At 39.9% G+C, this 24167-nt stretch overlaps 1 protein-coding gene across 3 annotated transcripts in view; it reads left to right on the top strand.

Moving 5' to 3' along the window:
• LOC150078999 (uncharacterized protein KIAA2013 homolog) overlaps window positions 1-24167 on the top strand; it is a 349674-nt gene that overhangs the window by 1305 nt on the left and 324202 nt on the right. Inside the window, exon 1 of one of the 3 annotated variants that reach the window (XM_090382752.1) lies at window positions 20198-20242. The exons of the other annotated variants lie outside the window; for them this stretch is intronic. Coding sequence (XP_090238878.1) covers window positions 20213-20242 — 30 coding nt within the window. The 5' untranslated portion in view covers window positions 20198-20212. Of the gene's footprint in view, window positions 1-20197; window positions 20243-24167 lie in introns of those variants that run through there. 3 annotated transcript variants of the gene reach the window in all.

Below are 24167 nucleotides of genomic sequence, written 5' to 3'. Positions count from 1 at the left end.
AAACTGGATGGATGATGTAAAGGACTGAAAGGGACTTTCTACAGAAGAAATCATTACTGATGTTTCATGGCCTCCAACACCAAGATGGAGATGGCACATGAAGAAAAGCACCTCTGTGGGCAGGAGCAGCAGCAGTGCATAGCACACACTTCTTGATTAGACCAGGGTTCGAGCCCGTGACCACCAAATACGGAGGATGTGGAAAGGTCATTGAATGGCCACCGCATATCCACGGAGCAATATGGCCTTAGTTGCTAATGCTCCTCAAAACCAAAAGTAACTAACTAGCACATGAAGAAGAAAACACTGAGGTTTAGGTATTTTACAGGATAAAGAGCTTAAGTTTTCCTAGATATAAAACTATGCAACCCATACAAATTAGTCTCTCTCTGGGCAGCAAGCCTGTGCAACTCAAGGACAGACTAACTTGTCCACTGTGTCGAAGAAAAAAAAATGTATAAAATTCCTCTTTGCAAGGTCTAACTCAAATCCATAGGGCCATGAATTAGACCATGTTGGCCTTAATAAATAGTGTTTCCAGTTTTTATCCAGACAATTTGGGGGTGGGGGGGTTAATTACCTCCCAAAGGTTATTCCAAAAGCATGTTCTTGCATGTTTTTTCTGAGTTATTAGTATTAGTAATGGCTACATGGTGCAAGGAAACCTAAGGCTTATGCTGCATCAGTCAAAAAAAAGTAAAATAATAGATAAAATAAATCAGAAAAAGAAATAGACAACCTATGCATTGCCCTCCTCCTGTAGGTAACCCAATTCCCATAGATAATTCAGCTGACCTTTGAATTTCCCCAAACTGTCAGCCTCAACACCACCCATGGGGATAACTTATTCCAGTAATTTTTAACTCTCACTAGCTAAAACAAAAGAACAGTTTTCATAATCTGTACTCCCCCCCCCCTCCAACTAGATCTTCCTTGTTTTGCTTATACAATTACTCCCCATGTTTTGATATGGAGGCTGGATCCACTGTTGTATCTAGAATTGTAAAAGATGTTAATGTGTTGGAGGTGTCAACAATATATATATGAATAGCCTGTGAAATATAAAAGTAAAAAGCTGCAGAAGAACTTCTTCTGGGACGTCTTACCAAAGGAAAAAATAAATCTTTGCCTTCAGCAGTGCTAAACATTCTTCACTTTATCCATGACAGTTTACTATGTAAAAGGTTCAAGTGTCAAACAATTTAAAGGATCTCGTTAAGTGCTTCTTAAACAATTGGAAATATTAGCATTAGTAGAGGCATTTGATGCAAGAAACCAAGCTTCTGCAGCATCAGCCAAAAAAAAAAAAAAAAAAAAACCACTTCCACTTCACCCCTCTGTTCGTTCAAAATACCTGTCCAGCTGAGCCTTAAACTTATTTAGGCTATCAACTTCCACGACAAGGGATAGAAGTCTGTTCCACCAACCAACAAACCACCCGCTGGCTAAAGGCAAATTTCCGCACGTCTATCCTACATCTGTCTTTCCTCAATTTGAATTTATGCCCTCTCCGGTGATTATTCTGAGTAAGAGGAAGAATCCCATCAGCATTGAGCATGCTCAAACCATTCAAGGCTTTATACACCTCTATCAGATCACCTCGCTGGTGCCTAGTCTCCAGACACTGTAATTTGCAAAACTTAAGCCTTTCTTCGTAAGAGCACCCCTTTGTTCCATTCACTAATCTTGTTGCCCTTCTCTTTACTCGTTCCAGTAGCTCTACGTCCTTCTTGAAATGAGGCCTCCAGACCTGTATACAGTACTCTAGGTGTGGCCTGACCATTGCCTTATACAAGGGAATAATCACCTCCTTATCCCTGCTAGAAAAATTCCTATATATCATTGACAATACACCATGAGCTACTCTTGCAGCCCATCTGCACTGCTCAGAGAACTTCATATCTGACTGCACAACCACTCCCCAGGTCCCTTTCATTCACTATCAGTGTAGTACCACAGAGTTGATATGTTGCTCTGGGGTTGCTGTTTCGCATGTGTAGTACTTTACATTTGTCAATGTTAAACTTCATTTGCCACCTCTCAGCCCATCTGCTCAACCTTTCCAGATCCCGTTGCAGCAGCATAGTGTCAGTAGTATCCTTGACAACCCTGCCTACCTTTGTATTGTCTGCAAACTTCGACATTAAGCTTGATATACCATCATAAATATCATTTATGAATACAGAAAACAATATTGGACCCAACACTGAGCCCTGAGGGACTCCACTAATAACATTAGTCCATGACGAGCAGTGTCCATTGATTACCACTCTCTGTCTTCTCCCCCTCAGCCACCCCTTTATCCACAGCAGCAATTTGCCTCCAATGTCACACTGCTCCAATTTGTGCAGCAGTCTTCCATGTGTAACAGTATCAAAAGCCTTTCTAAGATCCAAGTATATAATATCAAAGTTATTCCCTGCATCCAGTTCTTTTGTGACTGCATCATAGTATCCAATCAAATTGGTCAGGCAAGACTTCCCCTTAACAAAACCATGCTGTGTCCGAGCTATAACTGAAGTCTTGTCTAAATGATCCTGCAGTACTTCATTAACTAGTGCCTCCATTAATTTACCTGGAACAGAAGTTAAACTCACAGCTATAATTACTTGTGTCAGCCTTTGATCCTCCTTTGTGAATTGGGGTCACATTTGCACATCTCCAGTCTGTGGGTACCTCCCCTGAGTCCAAGGAAGCTCTCATAATTATGGCTAAGGGTTTGCTTACTTCCTCTGCTGCCTCCTTTAATATAACTGAATAGATCCCATCCACCCCAGGTGCCTTTCTTGTGTTTATCTTCAACAATTTCTCCTCCACTTTACTCTCAGTTATTACAAGATTCTCTAGCTTACTGCTAGAGTTGAATACACTCTGGCTTTCCCCTCGCTAAATAACTCCTCATGAGTGAATGTCGATGCAAAATATTCATTTAGTTTGTTAGCTACCTGAGCAGGATCATCAACAGTTGACCCATCGTTATCAAATGGACCAATCTGATTCATCCCCTTCCTTCTAGAGTTTACATAAATAAAGAATTCTTTGCTGTTTTTCTTTGCATCCCTTGCCAAGGATTTCTCGTAATCTGCCTTCGCCTGCCAAACCTCCTTTGTAACTTGGTTACAGATCAACTTGTATTTATCATAGGCTTCTGTGTCATGTGTTAATTTATATGTATCCCATGCATGTTTCTTCTCTGCCATATGCCTCATCAGTTCATCTGACATCCATTTAGGCCTAAACCTTGAACAATATTTCTTAGTTGGTATGTAAAGCCTAGTAGCTTCCAAGATAAGTTCTTTGAATGCTTCCCATTTTGTATTTGCTGTTGGTAACATCATCAGTTGGTCCCACTGTATAGAATTTAAATAGGGTCGCAGTCCATCGTAGTCGCCTTTACGAAAGCAATAACCCTTCCCTTTACCCCTTATGGTAGTTACCTCTTTGAGTAAATCCCACTTCAGCACACTGTGATCACTGCTACCTAGTGTTTCATTTATCTGCAGATTCTTAATGTATGAAGAATCACTGCTGATAATCAAATCAAGAGTATTCCTCCCTCTAGTTGCCTCCCGAACATGCTGATGTAGAAAACAATCATCCAATGAATCCAGAAAAGCCCTGCTAGTGTGTGAATGACCAGCCCCCAAATTCCAGTCAATATCTGGGAAATTAAAATCTCCCATTATAAGACTCTCTGATTTACTGGCCCACTCTATTTCCCTGTACAGTTTCTTATTGTACTCATCAGAGTCATTAGGCCTATAGCACACTCCTACTCTCAATTTTGATCTCCCAATGCTTATGTCACACCAAACTGACTCGACACTACACTGTCCAGCGATGTCCACTAGCTTCACTTCCTTGGATTTTATGTATTTCTTAACTAATAGCATAACCCTTCCTCCCTTCCTATGCAGTCTACCCTTTCTGTAGATGTTGTACTCCCCAAATTCCAGTTCTGCATTCCTTATATCTGTGTGACACCACGTCTCTGATATCCCAACAGTATCTGCCTTTGATGTTTTGAGCAATACCTCAAATTCATCAAAATTATTTACTAAACTCCTAGAATTGGTGTACACACAAGTATACATGCACCTATTTCTATTCTTAGCTACCCTAACACAACCCATGTGTTTACTTGTACCCCAATGACTCCCAGCAGTCTCTGAAATATCCTGCATCTTGTTTTTCAGGCTTCTGCTCATTCCAATAGAAGCAGTGCAAGAATCTCTTTCACCTCTGCCGGTGGGCTACTGTTAATCCATTCATCTTTGTCTCCCCCTAAGCTAGCAGTTTTCCGACCCACCTAACACTGCATCGATAGCATCAGCAAATATTCTTGCACCCTTTCTATTTAAGTGTATCCCATCCCTGTAGAAGCAATCTCTCCTGTTAACAAGTACAGTCCAGGGTGAAAAAAATTCTACCCCTTGAGCCTTGCACAATCTTTCCAGGGCCGAATTGATCGACAAGGCTCTCATCATATACTCCCTCCTATCGTGTCTGGGCAAAATTGCAGACACTTTCAAATTCAACCCTATTTCGCGGCTTTTTTCAACAGTGACCTGTACTTGTCAAGTAATTCCGCCGGTCTCCTCCTCTTGATATCATTAGTGCCAACGTGTACAACTATATCACCTTTTGTGCTCTTAAAAGATGATATCTGCTCTACAACGTCATCAACCTTTGCCCCTGGCAGACATACCCTGGTCCTGTTCCACCTATCCTTTTTACAAAGCATGTTCCCCGTTTCCCTGACAATAGAGTCACCAACAACTACTAGTTCCTTTGGGACCAGCGCATCCTGCCTTGGGGGTTGCTGCTGTGTTGCGCAATGACCAAGTGCAAGCTCTGGCGTTGATGTGGGCAGCTGAGAGCTTGATGGGCCCCTCAATTTAGTTCCTTCCAGGGCATCCACCCTGTCCGTCGACTTTGCTGGGGCGTTCGACACCCTCTGGTGGCCGAGCGTCCTTTGCAGGCTCAGGGCAGCGAGAACACCAAGCAATTTGTACAGAAGCATCAAAACTTATCTCTCGGACAGAAACGTCCAAGTAATAACGCCCTACAAGAAGTTGACCTGGCCGGTCCGCAGGGGCTGCCCTCAGGGATCTGTCCTGGGGCCGCTCCTGTGGAATATAGTGTTTGACGAGTTCCTCACCATGGACCTGGGGGAAGTGGAGGCCCAGGCCTTCGCAGACGACCTCGTACTGATGGTCGCGGCGGATTCCAGACAGAACCTTGAAACGCTTGGAAACCAAGCCCTTGAAACCTTGCAGAACTGGGCAAAACTACACACCTTAACAATCTCGCCAACGAAGACGAACTCAGTACTATTGAGGGGGAGGTGGAGGCCCAGGCCTTCGCAGACGACCTCGTACTGACGGTCGCGGCGGATTCCAGACAGAACCTTGAAACGCTTGGAAACCAAGCCCTTGAAACCTTGCAGAACTGGGCAAAACTACACACCTTAACAATCTTGCCAACGAAGACGAACTCAGTACTATTGAGAGGGAGGTTAAACCTTAGAAGACCACCACAAATCAAGCTGGCAGGACAAACAATCAAACTGTCAACGCAAATTAAATATCTGGGACTGATCATCGATCAGAACTTATCATTTAAACCGCACCTAATCTATCTAAAAGAGAAACTGCGGAAATACACAGCGCTCGTTGCCAGAGTTACACGCAGGGACTGGGGGCTAAACAGGAGAACCCTGTCCCTGTAATATAAAGCCATCTTCATCCCGATAATAACATATGGATCTCCCATATGGTACAAGAAAGCAGAAACAGCAGTGAATAAAAGGATACTGGGCACGATCCAATGCAACATATTATTAACAATAACAAGAGCATGTAACACGGTTAGTACGAGTGCCCTACAGGTCCTTGCGGGGACCCTACCCTTGGATTTAGAGGTAACCCGCTGCGGACTTATGTATCTACTAGCCAAAGGAACCCAAACCACCTACAACAGTCTTACCATTGATATCACCAATAACAGGAAAAACGAGAAACAAAAAATAGTGGACCACCTTGTACAAATTTGGCAGAGAAGATGGACAGACGGAGAAAAAGGAGCGGTAACAAAAAAAATTTATTCCCCAAGTAACCAAGCTGTATCCCAAGGCTCCCGCATGGCTGTACCCAGGCCTAAACACTACTTTTCTACTTACCGGCCACGGGCCTTTCAAGGCCAAATTAAATGCCATGGGCATAATCGAGGAATCACACTGTCTCTGCGGCGAACTAGAAACATGGCATCACGTTATGCATCAGTGTGAAATATACGAAGACATCAGATGTCAAATGATCACGAAAATTAAATACATCCCTAACACCCAGGAACACCATCTCCTGGACACACCAGAAGAATTTGCGGCCTTTAGTCGCTTTGCCCAGGACGTCTTCTCCAGAAGAAAACTACAAATAGCCATCCACCAAGGCCAACAGGAGTAATGAAACCAAATATGGACACCAAGGAATACGGGAAACTAAGGACGGGGATATCAACCAATGATCGATGACCATTGGAATATGCATCAGAGAAGGATGCTGAACCAATGAAAGAGGAACACAAGGATGCGGCTTGCCCCATGAGTGACAATGAAGAGAAACAGACGTGAGACAAAGGCCATATTGGAGACCTGAAGAGGGCACTCTAGCCCTCTTCACCTATAATTCCTAACTCCCCGGGAGGAGGGGACGGCCACACGGTCCCCCCTTCTCGCCATCCCCTGTTTCCTCTCTGGTGGGGCATGGGCATGCCCCACTGAAACTGGGGCCGCCTTCTCTATTGGCTCCATACTTCTGCCTTTTTCCCCCAGTTTTCTGCCTCCTTCCCCTCTATCTTCACGCTAGCGAAGTCCCACACATCAAAACCGCCATACGCCCAGCATTTGGCCTAAAAAATTAAAGCGATAATATCCCCACGTCAACGCAAATAATAAAAATCACTTTATTTTATTTTCTTGATGACCATTGGAATATGCCACCCAAAGTTTTTTTTTTTTTTTTTTTTTTGGTCCTAGCCGCCGAAATCTCAGGAAACTAAGCGGCAGGACCTGCCAGAGTAAACTAAGTCTACGGAGTTCCTGGCCTGCCTCCACGGGGCGTAAGTGGGGCAACGTTGGATCCCAACAGGGGTCCAGCGGCTAAATGGCCAGAAGAACAACGGTACACGACATTACACGATCCAAGATCCATACACTTTTAAATCTCTGGCATTTACAGTGTACTGTAATACACCACAACGTAAACTACGGGGAGATGGGGGGAACCCCAGGTGCCGCTTGACCCTAAAAACACTTACACTTACTTACTTACACTTACCCTGGCCTTCAAGCTCTCATATAGGCCCATAAGAACGCTGATTTGTTGCCTGATTTCGATACACTCCTTGCATCACGCACACACAAAGACATTCCCCATGGCAATATCATGTCCCGTACCTGAATGCTCCACAAACATCATGCAAGATGTGCATTTTAGAAGGCTGTGATTCAGAAGGCAACTGCTCCCCTCAGTTCTCCTCTTAGCCACAGCACTTCCATTAGCTTGAGGGAATGAACCTTGTAACTGATAATTTATATAAGCACTTCTTTACTTATATAAAGTCTAAAAGGAAGGGGATGAATCAGATTGGTCTACTTGATATAGATGGTTCAACTGTTGATGATGCAGCTCAGATAACTGACAAACTGAATGAGCATTTTGCATCTACATTCGCGCATGAGGAGTTGTTAAGGGAGAAAAATGCCAGAAGTTAATCAAACTGTTATAGGGTGCTTAATGATTTTGTAATAACAGAGCAAAGAGGAGGAGAAATTGTTGAAGTTAAACATAAGAAAGGCACCTGGAATTGATGGGATCTATCCAGTTATAACCCCAGGGGCTCACATCTGGTGAGTATGGGCTTAGCACACCCAGGGTCCTGAGCTGGATATCATCATTCTTCCTTTTCTTGATGATTCCTCTCTCTCTCGGGGTAATTCAGAAAATTTTTTTTGGCTGGTTTAGCATAAGCTTCAGGCTTCCTTGCACCATATGGCTAATAATAATATTAAAGGAGGCAGCAAAGGAACTAAGCAAACCCTTAAACCATAATTAGGAGAGCATCCTTGGACTCAGGGGAAGTCTCCATGGCCTGGAGATGTACAAATATATCCCCCCCCCAATCTAAGGGTGATACAAATTATTACAGACCAGTTAGTTTCATTTCTGTTCTGGGTAAAATAGTGGAGTCACTGGTTAAAGATGCATTGCAGGATCACCTAGACAAGACTGCAGCAATAATTCAGACACAGCATGGGTTTGGTAAGGAAAAGTCTTGTCTGACAAATCTGATTGGATACTATGATGTGGTTACAAAGGAACTAGATGCGAAAAATAATTTTGATACTATATTCTTGGATTTTAGGAAAGCTTTTGACACTGCTGTGCATGGAAGATTACTGTACAAATTATGGTTTTAAGGGTAAGTTGCTACAATGGATAAGAGGGTGGTTGACTAGGAGAAGACAGAGAGTGGTAATCAATGGATGCTCTTTGTGGACTAATGTTATTAGCAGAGTCCCACAGAGTTCGGTGTTGGGCCCACTTTTGTTTTGCATATTTATTAATGATATTGATGAAGGTATATCAGGCTTAGTGTCAAAGTTTGCAGATGAAACAAAGGTTGGCAGGGTTAGCATTAGCATTAGTAGAGACATTTGATGCAAGAAAGCAAGCTTATGCAGCATCAGCCAAAAAATAAAATAAAATAAATAAATTAATTAAAAAAATAACCACTTCTGCTTCACCCTTCTGGTCGTTTGAAATACCTGTCCAGCTGAGCCTTAAACTTATTTAGGCTATCAACTTCCACAACAAGGGATGGAAGTCGGTTCCACCAACCAACCACCTGCTGGCTAAAGGCAAATTTCCGCACGTCTATCCTACATCTGCCTTTCCTCAATTTGAATTTATGCCCTCTCAGGTGATTATTCTGAGCAAGAGGAAGAATCCCATCAGCATTGAGCATGCTCAAACCATTCAAGGCTTTATACATCTCATTCAGATCACCTTGCTGGTGCCTAGTCTCCAGACACTGTAATTTGCAAAACTTAAGCCTTTCTTCGTAAGAGCACCCCTTTGTTCCATTCACTTCTCTTGTTGCCCTTCTCTGTACTCGTTCCAGCAGCCCTACATCCTTCTTGAAATTAGGCCTCCAGACCTGTATACAGTACTCTAGGTGTGGTCTGACCATTGCCTTATACAAGGGAATAATCACCTCCTTACCCCTGCTAGAAAAATTCTTATATATCATTGACAGTACACCATGAGCTACTCTTGCAGCCCATCTGCACTGCTCAGAGAACTTCATATCTGCCTGCACAACCACCCCCAGGTCCTTTTCATTCTCTACCACTGTCAGTGTAGTACCACAGAGTTGATACGTTGCTCTGGGGTTGCTGTTTCCCATATGTAGTACTTTACATTTGTCAATGTTAAACTTCATTTGCCACCTCTCAGCCCAACTGCTCAACCTTTCCAAATCCTGTTGCAGCAGCATAGTGTCAGTTGTGTCCTTGACAACCCTGCCAACCTTCGTATCGTCTGCAAACTTGGACATTAAGCTTGATATACCATCATCAATATCATTTATAAATACAGAAAACAATAATGGACCCAATACTGAACCCTGAGGTACTCCACTAATAACATTAGTCCACGATGAGCAGTGTCCATTGATTACCACTCTCTGTCGTTTCCCCCTCAACCACCCCTTTATCCATAGCAGCAATTTGCCTCCAATGCCACACTGCTCCAATTTGTGCAGCAGTCTTCCATGTGCAACAGTATCAAAAGCCTTTCTAAGATCCAAGTATATAATATCAAAGTTATTCCTTGCATCCAGTTCTTTTGTGACTGCATCATAGTATCCAATCAAATTGGTCAGGCAAGACTTCCCCCTTAACAAAACCATGCTGTGTCCGAGCTATAACTGAAGTCTTGTCTAGATGATCCTGCAGTGCTTCTTTAACCAGTGCCTCCATTAATTTTCCGGGAACAGAAGTTAAACTCACAGGTCTATAATTACTTGTGTCAGCTTTTGATCCTCCTTTGTGAATTGGGGTCACATTTGCACATCTCCAGTCCATGAGTACCTCCCCTGAGTCCAAGGAAGCTCTCATAATTATGGCTAAGTGTTTGCTTCCTTTAATATAACTGGATAGATCCCATCCACCCCAGGTGCCTCTCTTGTGTTTATCTTCAACAATTTCTCCTCCACTTTACTCTCAGAGATTACAAGGTTCTCTAACTTTCTGCCAGAGTTGAATACACCTCTGGCATTCCCCTCGCTGAATAACTCCTCATGTGCGAATGTCGATGCAAAATATTCATTTAGTTTGTTAGCTACCTGAGCAGGATCATCAACAGTTGACCCATCGATATCAAGTGGACCGATCTGATTCATCACCTTCCTTCTAGAGTTTACATAAGTAAAGAACTGTTTGCTGTTTTTCTTTGCATCCCTTGCCAAAGATATCTCGTAATCTGCCTTTGCCTACCTAACCTCCTTTGTAACTTGGTTACAGATCAACTTGTATCTATCATAGGCTTCTGTGTCACGTGTTGATTTGTATGTATCCCATGACACTGTTGTGCATGGAAGATTACTGTACAAATTATGGTTTTAAGGGTAAGTTGCTACAATGGATAAGAGGGTGGTTGACTAGGAGAAGACAGAGAGTGGTAATCAGTGGATGCTGCTCTTTGTGGACTAATGTTATTAGTGGAGTCCCACAGAGTATATTTATCTATATTTTTGTTTTGAATATTTATGTATGATATTGATGAAGGTATATGAGGCTTAATGTCAATGTTGGCAGATGAAACAAAGGTTGGCAAGTTTGTTAATGGCAGTGTGCTCAGGGGCATCTGGGTGCTGATTGAAAAATGGCATGTGTGTATGTAAGTTTCAGGTGCCCCTCGAGCATTGGTGCCCGGGTGCAGTACACCCTCAGGTAGGCCCACCTCTTGAGTGTGCTACTGCAACAGGATCTAGAAAATTCGGGTAGATGGACTGTGAAGTGGCAGCTGAAGTTTAACATTGACAAATGCAAAGTACTGCATATGGGTAGAAGTAACCCAAGAGAAACATACCAACTGTGTGGTAATTAACACTTAGGGTGTAGAAAATGAAAAATACCTGGGAATAATTGTGCAGTCAGATATGAAGTTTTCTGAGCAATGCAGAGAGGATGCCAGAGCAGGTTATGGGGTATTGTCCATGATATACAGGAATTTTGCTAGCAGGGAAAAGGAGCTAATTATCCCTTTGTATAAGGCAATGGTCAAGCCATGCCTTGAGTACTGCATACAGGTCTGGAGGCTTCATTTTAAGAAGGATAGAGTTTCTTGATCGTGTACAGAGAAGAGCAACAAGATTGTTGAAGGGGTCCTCTTACCAAGGAAGGTTTAAGTTCTGCAAATTGCAGCTGCTGGAGGCTAGGCACTTGCACCATGATCTGATTGAGGTGTATAAAGCCTTGATTGGGTTGAGCATGCTGAATTCCAATGGTATTCTTCCTCTTGCTCAGGTTAAGAACCCGAGGGAGCATAAATTCTAATTGAGGAAAGAGAGTTGTAGAATAGATGTGTGGAAATTTGCCTTTAGCCAGCAGGTGGTTATTTGCTGGAACAAACTTCCATCTGTCATTGTGGAAGTTGATAGCTTAAATAAATTCAAGGAAGAACTGGACAAATTTTTAGAGGAAATGGTTGTGTGAAATTGTTTTTTTTTTTTTTTTTTTTTTGTGATGCTACATAAGCTTGCGTTCTTAACGCTTGCTTGCATCACATGCCTCTATTACTACAACTACTACAAGTATTTCATTTGTTGAAAAATTGCTTGCAAAAATGATAACATTACTTTTTGATTTTTTTTTTCTTTGGGTACTCTGCACAAAAATAAAAACTCCATACAATAATGTTATCAAAGAGCAGACAACACTTCTATAAATGTTATTACATTTTTGCTTTCAAGAAAGAGCTAGCACAGGAATTATAAGTGCCAAAGAAAGGCAAGTTTGAGATGCACTATCATGCTGAAATTGATTCTAGGGCTAATGGACTGGACTGAACTGAACTGAACTGAACAATCCAGTAAAATTATATTTTATAAATTGCCAAGGTGCACTGGATGTGATAAATGAAATGTAGGCCTCACATAAGGCAGAAGTTTAAAAAAAATTGTGTCCTTACTCTATTTTTTTTTTTTGATCTCATAAATGTTGCTGAAATAAATGTCCACTTATGGACAATTGAATAAGTGGACAATTATCCATTGTTGTTATTGTTATTATTATTATTATTGTCCATCACAACTAGCAAAATCAAAAATAGTGGAGAGTGATCTTGAGATCACTGCCTCCGAGTACGCTGAAGCCACTGATTGCTAAATACATCAGCAGTTAAACCATTGATATCAAGTAGAATGTGTTGCACAAATTTATTCATTTCATTTAGAATGTGTTGCACAAATTTATTCATTTCATTTAGAAAGTGTTTCACAAATTTATTCATTTCATGAAGCTGTTCTCTGAAGAAAAACAATCATCTGGTGACAATATTACTGATTCTGAGAAATTAAAATGGAGGCAACCATCACAAAAAAAAAAAAAAAAAAAAAAAAAATGCATTTCAGCTTTCATTATATTTCTTTGCATTCAGAAATAAAGTTAAGGTTTAAATTTATTACTTCTGTGCTTTTAATTTTGTTTCTTTGACTGACTTTATTTTGGCACTAGAAAGGATATGCTGTAAAATACAGACATTTAAGGATAAAGGTGATGCATTGGATGTAATACCCTAGAAAAATTATGGGAGGAAGCAAGCCTAAACAGTAGTCATGGAAGGGGAAAAAAATAATAAAATTTGTCAATCCCTTTTAATATTTGTTAATCCAGTAGTAGCGTACAGTAATTGATTGTTGGAATAAATTTCCATTAACACTGGATTGAAATTTATACGAATATTTTTACCACACGTTTGGCTGAAGTAACCATTTGTTTTCAATTTAAATTTGTTTCACATATGTTTTGCATGAAGGTACAATTGCACCTAGAACTCTTATTTGGGGAGTATTTGTTCAGACAATGTGGGGGGGGGTGCTCTTAGTTAAAATAAAATCTAAGGCAGTGCATCCAGCAGACATTGGTGTCCACTGCAATGTTGAGTTAGTTTAGTGTGCCATAAGCACTGGGAAAACAAAAATTAGAATAGGAGGGAGTGTATTATAGGCCTAAAAACTGTGATAAGTATACCAAACAGCTATACAAAGAAATAGTGGACCAGAAAATCAGAATGTCTTATAATGGGGGATTTTAACTTTCCAGATGTTGACTGGAATTTGTGGATTGTTCACTCACAGTAGCAAGACTTTTTTAGATTTATTGGAGACTGTTTTCTACAACAGCATGTCAGAGATGCAACAAGAGAGAACAATACTCTTGATCTAATTATCAGCAGTAATTCTTCATGCATTAAGAATCTGCAGATAAAAAAACCACTAGGTGCAGTGATTACAGTATATTGCTGTGGGATTGATGTAACTATAACTACCAACAAGGGTAAAGGGAAATTTCACTCCCAGTGCTTTTACTTTCATAAATGGGAATACAGTGGTCTCAGACAGTTTTCAAATTCTATACAGTGGGGCCACTGACAGCTGATGATGTCACCAACAGTAAACTCTAAATAAGAAGCATTCATAGACGCGTCTATGAAATAATCATAGACGCTACTAGGTTTCCATACTAATTAAGAAGTATCGTTCGATGCTTAGACTTAAATGGATATTAGAGGAACTAATGATACTCCTGGCAGAGAATTAAAATGCATGGAATGCATATAAAATGTCAGGTAATACAGATGCTTATGGTACATGCAAACTAGACTCATTCAAGTCCCAAAGAAAATTAGACAAGCTAAGGCAGAAAAGTCTTTGGCAAGGGATGCAAAGATTCTTTGTTTATAGAAGGAAGGGATTAAATCACATTGGGCCACTTGATATCAATGGTTTAACTGTTGATGATCCAGGTCACATGTCTGACAAACTCAGTAGGCATTTGCATCTACATTCACATGAAAAATTCTTTGAGGGAAAGGTATGCCAGAAGTTTTTCAAATCTTTAACAGGGAGCTAAATAATTTTGTGATAACTGAGAGGAAGTGAAAGAGAAATTGTTGAAGTAAATATAAAAAAGGCACTGGACTGGGGTGGAAGGGATCTATTCTGTCTGTTAAGGGAGGTAGCAAAGGAGGTAAGCAAAACCCTTAGCCATAATTATGGGAGCATCTCTGGATTCAGGGGAAGTCCCTGTGGTTGACTACAGATGTGCAAATATATTCCCTATTCACAAATGGGGAGGATCAAAGGGTGACATAAGTGATACAGAACTGTTAGCTTAACTTCTGTTCAAGGGAAAATAATGGGTCACTGGTTAAAGAAGTACTGTAGACCATCATAGATAGGAGTGCAGTTATACTTCAGTCACAGTATGGATTTGTTAAAGAATGATCTTGTCTAACCAATTTTATTTAATACTATGATACAGTAACAAAGAAACTAGATACAAAAAATAATTTTGATATATACTTGCATTTCAGGAAAGCATTTGATACTGTTTGGATCAGTGTGGCATTAAGGGCACCTTAGAGAAAGGGATGGATGAGTGGGAAAAAAAAGATAGAGAGTGGTTATCAGTAGATGCTCCTCTTTGACTAATGTTATTGTTGGAGTCTTCTACAGTTTGGCACTGAGCCTCTGTTGTTTTCTATGTTTATAAATGATATTAATGAAGAAATATCAGGCTTAATGTCTGAGGTTGGCATGGTGGTTAATGACAGTAACCAAGGTATGCTACCGATCAACAGATCTAGAATAATTTGGCAAATAGTCTGAAACATTGCAATTGAAGTTTAATATTGATAAATACAAGGTACTGCATATGTCAATAGTAACAGTAATCACAGAATAACTATACTACCCGAAGTGTAGTACCAACTTACTGTTCTGCCCTCAGAATAGTGGAAACTGAAAAATACCAGGGGACAATTGTGTAGACAGATACAAACTTCTCTAAACAGTGAGAGAGGCTGCCAAAAGGGCTCAATGGAGTTTTCTCAATGATGTGCTGGAATTTTACTATCATGGATAAGGAGATGATTATCCCATTGTATAAGACTGCAGTTATATATGATCAAATTGAGGTTAGATGGTTGCAGAATGGGATGGACAGGTGATGTAGGAAGGTTTTTTTTTTTTTTTTTGGCTGATGCTGTGTAAGCTTGCTTTCTTGCATCATTTGCCACTGCTAATAATACTAATACCAAATGAAACTAGTAGCTTTTTTCGTTTATTCCCCCCCCCATATTAGAGTGAGTATCATCATCCAGATATGTCAGTGTTTTTCAACCTATTTTTTCGATTATCGAAGTACTTTGGAATGGATAAGGAATTGAAGAACTCATTTTACTCATTTTGAAAATGAGTAAAAAACTAGCAGAACACTTAAATATATATATAGATGTATGAAATAAGTATAATAAAGTGGTGAAAAGTTAAGTGGTGATGGAGAGATAAAAATAATAATAAAGATAATATGACATTTGGACCTGAGTGCCAAAAGCAGCAGCAAAGGATACAAAAGCTTATATAGTGAGGTAGAATTAATTTCTGTTAAAAAGTGCGAGGATGGATGCATGAATTGCACAAAATTCCAAACCAATAGGAAAAGGATAGCAGAAATTGGAGATGTTGAAGGCGTGAAAAAGAAAGAATGTGGATATCCTATATGATATAATGAATTAAGCAAAATTATAGGTGGAATTGAATAGCCAATTAGAGAGAAGGCAATTGTAAAGCAAAAAAATGATTAAATTGATATAAGGAGGTAATAGACAACATTAAATATGGGTAGGAAATTTTGGTTATAAGTCCAAGAAAGGGGTGGAGAAATTATAAATTTAAAATCTGATGTTAGCTAAAAATAAATATTGATACATAATCAGGTATTTCATCAGGGGACTACACCTGATCAAAGACTGCGTTTCTATACTTGTCCATACCTGTGGAAGAAAAGCAAATTTAAGAATAAAACTGAGAGTGAGATTAAATGGGGGGGGGGGGGGTAATGCAGCAGAACTTTCACAAAAATATGGACAAGTTAGTCCCAATGCAGTGTATGTTGTAGAACAAGATAAATTATGATAAATTAAGAAGTTAAAAAAAAAAAAATTCTTAATTTACCATAATTTATCTTGTTCTACAACGTACACTGTGTTGGGGCTACATTGTCCCTATTTTGTTAAAGTTTTGCTGCTTTACCCCCCCCTCCAATTCGATCTCACTCAGTTTTATTCTTAAATTTGCTTTTCTTCTATAGGTATGGAGAAGTATAGAAACACAGTCTTTGATACATGATCAGGTAGTGCAGTGTTCTCCCTAGGACATATTGAATGGGTGCACCACTGGTGAATTTAACTGACCACCCGGCTAAAATTTAAGTGATTCTTGTGATACCATATGGTACTGCTCACTGATCACAATCAATATTAATTCAAATATACTATGCGATTGAGGTCAATGCGGCAGGAGCATATAATATTAATTATGCAATTAATTTTTGCTCTGGATCGCTTAAAGCACATATATAAATAACAGAAAATTTTATAATATTGCAAAGTATTACACTTCCCCACCCGGCTACTTCATAATGCTACCCGACTGGCAGAATTTTCTGGGGAGAACACTGTAGTCCCCTGATTATGTATCAATATTTATTTTTAGCTAACATCAGATTTTAATTTTATAATTTGTCCACCCATATCTGATGCTGGCTATTACTCATATTAATTTAATCATTTTTTTGCTTTGTAGTTCCCTTCTCTCTAATTGACTATTCAATTCAGCCTATAATTTTGTTTAATTCATTATATCATATAGGATATTCACATTCTTTCTTTCTTTCTCACAATGTCTAGGTGGTAGATGGCTCTCATCAACTGATGCAATACTACCATTTTGCTTATTGGAGGCTTGAAGTGGTGAAACCCATGTTTAGTTTCTAGAGCAAAGTTTCCAGCATACCCCCCTCCACACTTTTCCTTCAATCCATGCACAGTACTAAGTACCTTTCGTGTTTGGTGTTTTCATAGATTAAAATAACCCCAAGGGCTCACATCTGGTGAGTATGGGCTTGGCACACCCAGGGTCCTGAGCTGGATATCATCATTCTTCTCTTTCTTGGTGATTCCCTTCTACTTCTCTCTCTCTCTTAGGGTAACTCGGGAATTTTTTTTTTTTTTTTTTTTTTGGCTGGTGCAGCATAAGCCTCAGGCTTCCTTGCATCATATAGCTAATAATAATAATAAAAAATAAAAAATAAATAAAAACCTTCAACATCTCCAATTTCTGCTATCCTTCTCCTATTAGTTTTGGCTGATGATGTTACCAACAGCAAATTCAAAATGGGAAGCATTCAAAGAACTTATCTTGGAAGCTACTAGGCTTTACATACCAACTAAGAAATATTGTTCGAGGTTTAGGCCAAAATGGATGTCAGATGAACTAATGAGGCATATGGCAGAGAAGAAAAATGCATGGGATACTTACAAATTAACACATGACACAGAAGCCTATGATAGATACAAGTTGATATGCAACCAAGTTACAAAGGAGGTTAGGCAGGCGAAGGCAGATTACAAGAAATCCTAGGCAAGGGATGCAAAGAAAAACAGCAAAGAGTTCTTTACTTATGTAAACTCTAGAAGGAAGGGGATGAATCAGATTGGTCCATTTGATATTGATGGGTCAACTGTTGATGATCCTGCTCAGGTAGCTAACAAACTAAATGAATATTTTGCATCGACATTCACACATGAGGAGTTATTCAGCAAGGGGAATGCCAGAGGTGTATTCAACTCTAGCAGTAAGCTACAGAACCTTGAAATAACTAGGAGTAAAGTGGAGGAGAAACTGTTGAAGATAAACACAAGAAAGGCACCCGGGGTGGATGGGATCTATCCAGTTATATTAAAGGAGGCAGCAAAGGAAGTAAGCAAACCCTTAGCCATAATTATGAGAGCTTCCTTGGACTCAGGGGAGGTACCCATAGACTGGAAATGTGCAAATGTGACCCCAATTCACAAAGGAGGATCAAAGGCTGACACAAGTAATTATAGACCTGTGAGCTTAACTTCTGTTCCAGGAAAATTAATGGAGGCACTGGTTAAAGAAGCACTGCAGGATCATTTAGACAAGACTTCAGTTATAGCTCAGACACAGCATGGTTTTGTTAAGGGGAAGTCTTGCCTGACCAACTTGATTGGATACTATGATGCAGTCACAAAAGAACTGGATGCAGGGAATAACTTTGATATTATATACTTGGATTTTAGAAAGGCTTTTGATACTGTTGCACATGGAAGACTGCTACACAAATTGGAGCAGTGTGACATTGGAGGCAAATTGCTGCTATGGATAAAGGGGTGGTTGAGGGGGAGAAGATAGAGAGTGGTAATCAATGGACACTGCTCATCGTGGACTAATATTATTAGTGGAGTCCCTCAGGGCTCAGTGTTGGGTCCATTATTGTTTTCTGTATTTATAAATGATATTGATGATGGTATATCAAGCTTAATGTCCAAGTTTGCAGATGATACAAAGGTTGGCAGGGTTGTCAAGGACACTACTGACACTATGCTGCTGCAACAGGATCTGGAAAGGTTGAGCAGATGGGCTGAGAGGTGGCAAATGAAGTTTAACATTGACAAATGTAAAGTACTACACATGGGAAACAGAAACCCTAGAGCAACGTATCAACTCTGTGGTACTACACTGACAGTGGTAGAGAATGAAAGGGACTTGGGGGTGGTTGTGCAGGCAGATATGAAGTTCTCTGAGCAGTGCAGACGGGCTGCAAGAGTAGCTCATGGAGTATTGTCAATGATATACAGGAATTTTTCCAGCAGGGATAAGGAGGTGATTATTCCATTGTATAAGGCAATGGTCAGGCCACACCTAGAGTACTGTATACAGGTCCGGAGGCCTCATTTCAAGAAGGATGTAGAGCTGCTGGAACGAGTACAGAGAAGGGCAACAAGATTAGTGAATGGAACAAAGGGGTGCTCTTACGAAGAAAGGCTTAAGTTTTGCAAATTACAGTGTCTGGAGACTAGGCACCAGCGAGGTGATCTGATAGAGGTGTATAAAGCCTTGAATGGTTTAAGCATGCTCAATGCTGATGGGATTCTTCCTCTAGCTCAGAAAAATCACCTGAGAGGGTATAAATTCAAATTGAGGAAAGACAGATGTAGGATAGACGTGCGGAAATTTGCCTTTAGCCAGCGGGTGGTTGGTTGGTGGAACAGACTTCCATCCCTTGTGGTGGAGGTTGATAGCCTAAATAAGTTTAAGGCTCAGCTGGACAGGTATTTTGAACGAACAGAGGGGTGAAGTGGAAGTGGGGTTTTTTTTTTTTTTTTGGCTGATGCTGCATAAGCTTGCTTTCTTGCATCAAATGCCTCTACTAATGCTAATGCTAATGCTAAATGAATTGAATATGCACGCTTGGTAAATCTGCGAATTTGTAAAGATTTTGGACTTTACAAAAATTTACTTTATGATTTTAGGGTGAACAACTAATTTTAATGGTTTTTATTCAATAGAAAAAAAAGTAGGTACAAAAAACACATACTTAAATGTAATTGAAATTGGGAACTATTTTTCAATAATACTACTGTTTAACTTCATAAAATGAGAGTATTATAAGCAAAATCAAATTAATGTGGTAATTTAACATTCCTTGCTTAGGTGGTGAATAGAAGACAGCGCCCTATGAATTTTACTGCATGCACTTATTTTTGTTTTGGCATGGTGTATTTTATACCTATTCTAGAAGTGGTGTCACAAGGTGAAAAATTGTTATTTTATTCTGCTTACAGAGAAAGATTTACTATAAGAAGCTCTTCAGTTCGTCTATGATGCAATATGAGCAGCACCTTACTGAATAATGGGAGGTGCTGTGTATTTTACTGATCTTACCAGTAATGTTTGTCATTGCCAAAAGAAGTTTCTCAGAATTGAAACTAATTAAAACTTACTTTTGGTAATATGAGAGGACGAGATTGCTAGTAAACTCGACGTGACATTGACCGTAATGCATTTTGCTGGACCAAAGGCTCGAAAAGTAAATTTAATTTTTAAATGTGTTTTTTTTTTTTTTTGTTTTTTTTTTCAGAATTTTAATAAAAGTTATAAAATTATTTATTGTCATTCAATAAAGTAGGATGATAACCAAGTACAAGAGTGGTTTACATTGTGTTTTTATTATCAAATAAATCTTTATTTGCTTGAGTTGATGATTTTTATTTAAAAGCTATTTTAAAATAAAAATATTATATTTCTGTTTTCTATATTATAGCAAAAAATGTTTTTTATAAAGTGAAAGAAGTAGTTGCAGTAGAACCACTTGTTCCTGGCACTATTTACCCTAGGGCCAACTCTGGCTAATATAATGGAACATCCGAATATTACAGCCAATGTTGCTACCTTTCCATCTTTAGCCCGGCAACTTGTCTGGTTTGCATCCTAATCTCTGGGCTAAAAGGATAATACCACTCTGCATGGTTTTAAATGTTTTTAAACTAATAACTCAGTTTTACACAAAATTTCAGAAATGTTATATTTTTTTTCTGTCCCGTACCATTTTTTCACAAATCACTTAAGCTGATGTCATATTACTGAATGTATTAAGTTAGTAAATGCTGGGAATTTGCAAACTAAATCTTCACATGTTGGAAATACTTCCTTCAGTCATTTGTTTCTTGACCTTGAGAGCTCCATGCAGCAGTGTTTATCAGTATGAGCTCAGTTTCTTTTTGAGGTTATCGTGTCAAAGTTGTGGTGAAAATTGAGTAAAATGTCTTCACACAAGTGTTTTATACTTGCGTGAAGTGTTTTTTATAACAAAATAACAAACTTATTTTGTTATATTTGTGGAAGGTAGGTGGTCCTCAAGTGAAGATAAGACATTACAGAATTTGTAAAAAATGTGTATTGGGATTATTTTAGAGTGAAACTCGGTGACCACAATGAACAATGGCTCCACATAAATTTTGCCGAACCTGTGTTGAAGCATTGAGATTGTGGAAAAATTATAAAAAGAAGGCTGTGCCATTTGCATTTCCTCTAATTTGGCGGCAGGAGCCTACACCACTGTGATGACTGTTACTGTTGTTTAGTTAATGTAGAGAGATACAATGCAAAGAATAAGAAGGGCATCATATATCCTAATATTCCATCTGCCATTAGACGAGTCTCATGTGGAGATAACCTGCCAATTCCATGCCCTCCACTTATAATGGAGAAGTGGGTAGCAGCAGAGAGTGATGAAAGTGAAGCTTCTGAAAATGATACTGAAGTTTATGTGCCTTGAGACATTGAGTCGAGCCCTCGACTGTTTATTATTATTATTATTGTTGTTGCTCTTATATTATTTCTCCCTGATTGGGGGGGGGGGTTCCACTCCGTGACGGGTACTGCTACCAAGTACACAGGATGGTTGTAATGTCTGGTGTTACTGTCGGTCGAGGAAACCTCTGACTATCCTACAGATGTTCAGGATTGCGACTTTCTGGAGTTCCTTGTAGGTGTTCTCTGGGTGCCTATTGCTGCTAGGCTGATATGTAGCCTTTGGTACCATGCAGGGCGCCTCCATAGCCAGGTGGGATGGAGCAGCAGTGCTTGGCACACGCTTCTTGATTAGACCGTGGTTCGAGCCCGTCACCACCAAATACGGAGAATGCGGAAAGGTCAGCAAATGACCACCGCATATCCCCGGAGCAATATGGCCTTAGTTGCTAATGCTCCTAAAAACCAAATAACAACAACAGTACCATACAGGTGACACAATGATTGGGACGGTTGACACTTCTTGCATATGCCACATCTCCTTGATCTCATGTCTCAGGTTCGTGTACTTCCTAATTTTTTCCTCATGGGTTTTCTGGACATTGCTAGTGTTTGGCACCACTATGTCAATCAGGTAGGTAGCCTTTTCCATCTTGTCCACAAGGGTTATGTCCGGTCTGTTGTGCGGAATGGTCTTATCCGTTATTATGGCGCAATCCCTGTACAGCTTGTGGGTTCGGGTCTCTAGTACTGCCTGGGGTTCGTACTTGTAGTATGGTACGCTTTCTTTGGTCAACTGGTATTTCCTTGCTAGCTTCTGATGTATTATCCTGGCTACCTGGTCGTGTCTATGAGAGCTCAGTCTGGGTGATCACCTTGCACCCCGCGGTGATGTGTTGGATCGTTTCTGGGGTCAGGTGGCATCATCGACATGTGTCATCTGACATTCCAGGCTCCTTTGCGATGTATTTTCTATAGTTTCTGGTGTTGATTACCTGGTCTTGGATGGCCAGCATGAATCCTTCAGTCTCGGGGAAGAGCGTCCCACTTGTGAGCCATGCATTGGAAACAGTGGTGTCGATGTGATCTTGATGGTCATTGTAGTGTCTGCCATGGAGTGTCTTCTTTGCTCATCTTTCTAACTTCGTTTCTAGTACTGTCTGAACTGGAGAGGTTTCCTCGCTTAGTTTGAGTGGGGTATACCACTTATCTATCTTCCTTATGGCCTGGTGGAGTGGTGCTGTGTTGTTCTCGAAGTAATCCTTCAGGTTAACTATTGCTGTTTTCTGTTGTTCTATCAGGCCCCTTCCTCCCTCTTTCTGAGGTATTGTTTTCTCTCCACTGCTGACCTCGGGTGGCGTTGGCGACTCTTGGTCATCATTGTCCTTGTCTTTCGCATGATATCTTCTAACTTGGTGTTATTATTATTATTATTATTAGCCATATGATGCAAGGAAGCCTGAGGCTTATGCTGCACAAGAAAAAAAAATAAAAAATCCCACATTACCCTTAGAGAGAGAGAGAGAGAGAGAGAGAGAGTCAGAAATATAAGGATATCACCAAGGAATCAAGAAAGAGAAGAATGATGATATCCAGCACAGGACCCTGGGTTTGCAAAGCCCATACTCACCAAATTTAACCCCCCGGGGTAGAATGAACTCAATGATTTAAGAGATTTAAATTTACCAAACGAACCTGCAAAACGCATTGGTTCCAGACTTAAGTCAAAAAATCTAGCACAAGGGACATTTTTCTCTTGATACAGACACAGAGAACAAGAACTATTCTCCTACTTTTCTGAGGATGATTCTATGGTTTTTTGCAGTAATATATGTAAAAAATGGCTTAATGAATGATTTAGGATTTAGTTTCAATCCTACACAGTGGAGACTTTATTGACTCATCAGAGAGGAGTCTCAAAGCTGTGTTGCTCCATAGTGGAAATAAATATGGGTCAATTCCAGTAGTTCACTCTATGCATTTGAAAGAAACATATGAGAGCTTGAAGAAATTGTTGAAAAATATTAAGTATGAAGAACATGATTGGTGGTCTGGGCTGACTTTAAAGTGATAGGCATGTTACTTAGCAGTCTGGCTACACAAAAATGCCTTGCTTTTTGTGTGAGTGGGAAAGTTGGGCAAGGAGTAAACACGGGATATCAAGGTCTGGCAAAAGAAGGGCAGTTTGTTGCCTGGATTAAAGAACATAGCTCTTAGCCCTGATACCACTGATAGATCCCAAAATGTTCTCCTTCCACCCTTGCATATAAAACTAGGTTTGATGAAATAGTTTGTGAAATCCTTACATCAGGAAGGTCCCTGCTTCAAGTATATTTGTACTGAATTCCCATTGAACACCGAAGAGAAGCTAAAACAAAGTATTTTTGTTGAACCTCAAATTTTCAAACCAATAAGAGACCAACATTTTGAGAAACTGTGAATAAAAGAGAAAAACAGGATGGAGTTCAGTTCTTCTTAGGGAACAACAAGGATCCAGACTACAACAATATAATAGAAAATATGTTGGCAAATTTCAAGAAACTGGACTGCAACATGAGTGTCAAAGTACATTTTTTGCACTCACATATCGACTGCTTCCCAGAAAATCTAGGAAGTGTTAGTGAAGAACAGGGTACCTCATCCCCATGTTTGTAATATTGTGGTTTCACCACAATATTACAAACATGGGGATGAGGTACCAA

The sequence above is a fragment of the Mastigoproctus giganteus genome, chromosome 10, assembly GCF_048544385.1.
Source record: "Mastigoproctus giganteus isolate SK-2022 chromosome 10, ASM4854438v1, whole genome shotgun sequence".
NCBI classification, from domain to species: domain Eukaryota; kingdom Metazoa; phylum Arthropoda; class Arachnida; order Uropygi; family Thelyphonidae; genus Mastigoproctus; species Mastigoproctus giganteus.
This window is presented reverse-complemented; position numbering and strand designations above follow the sequence as displayed.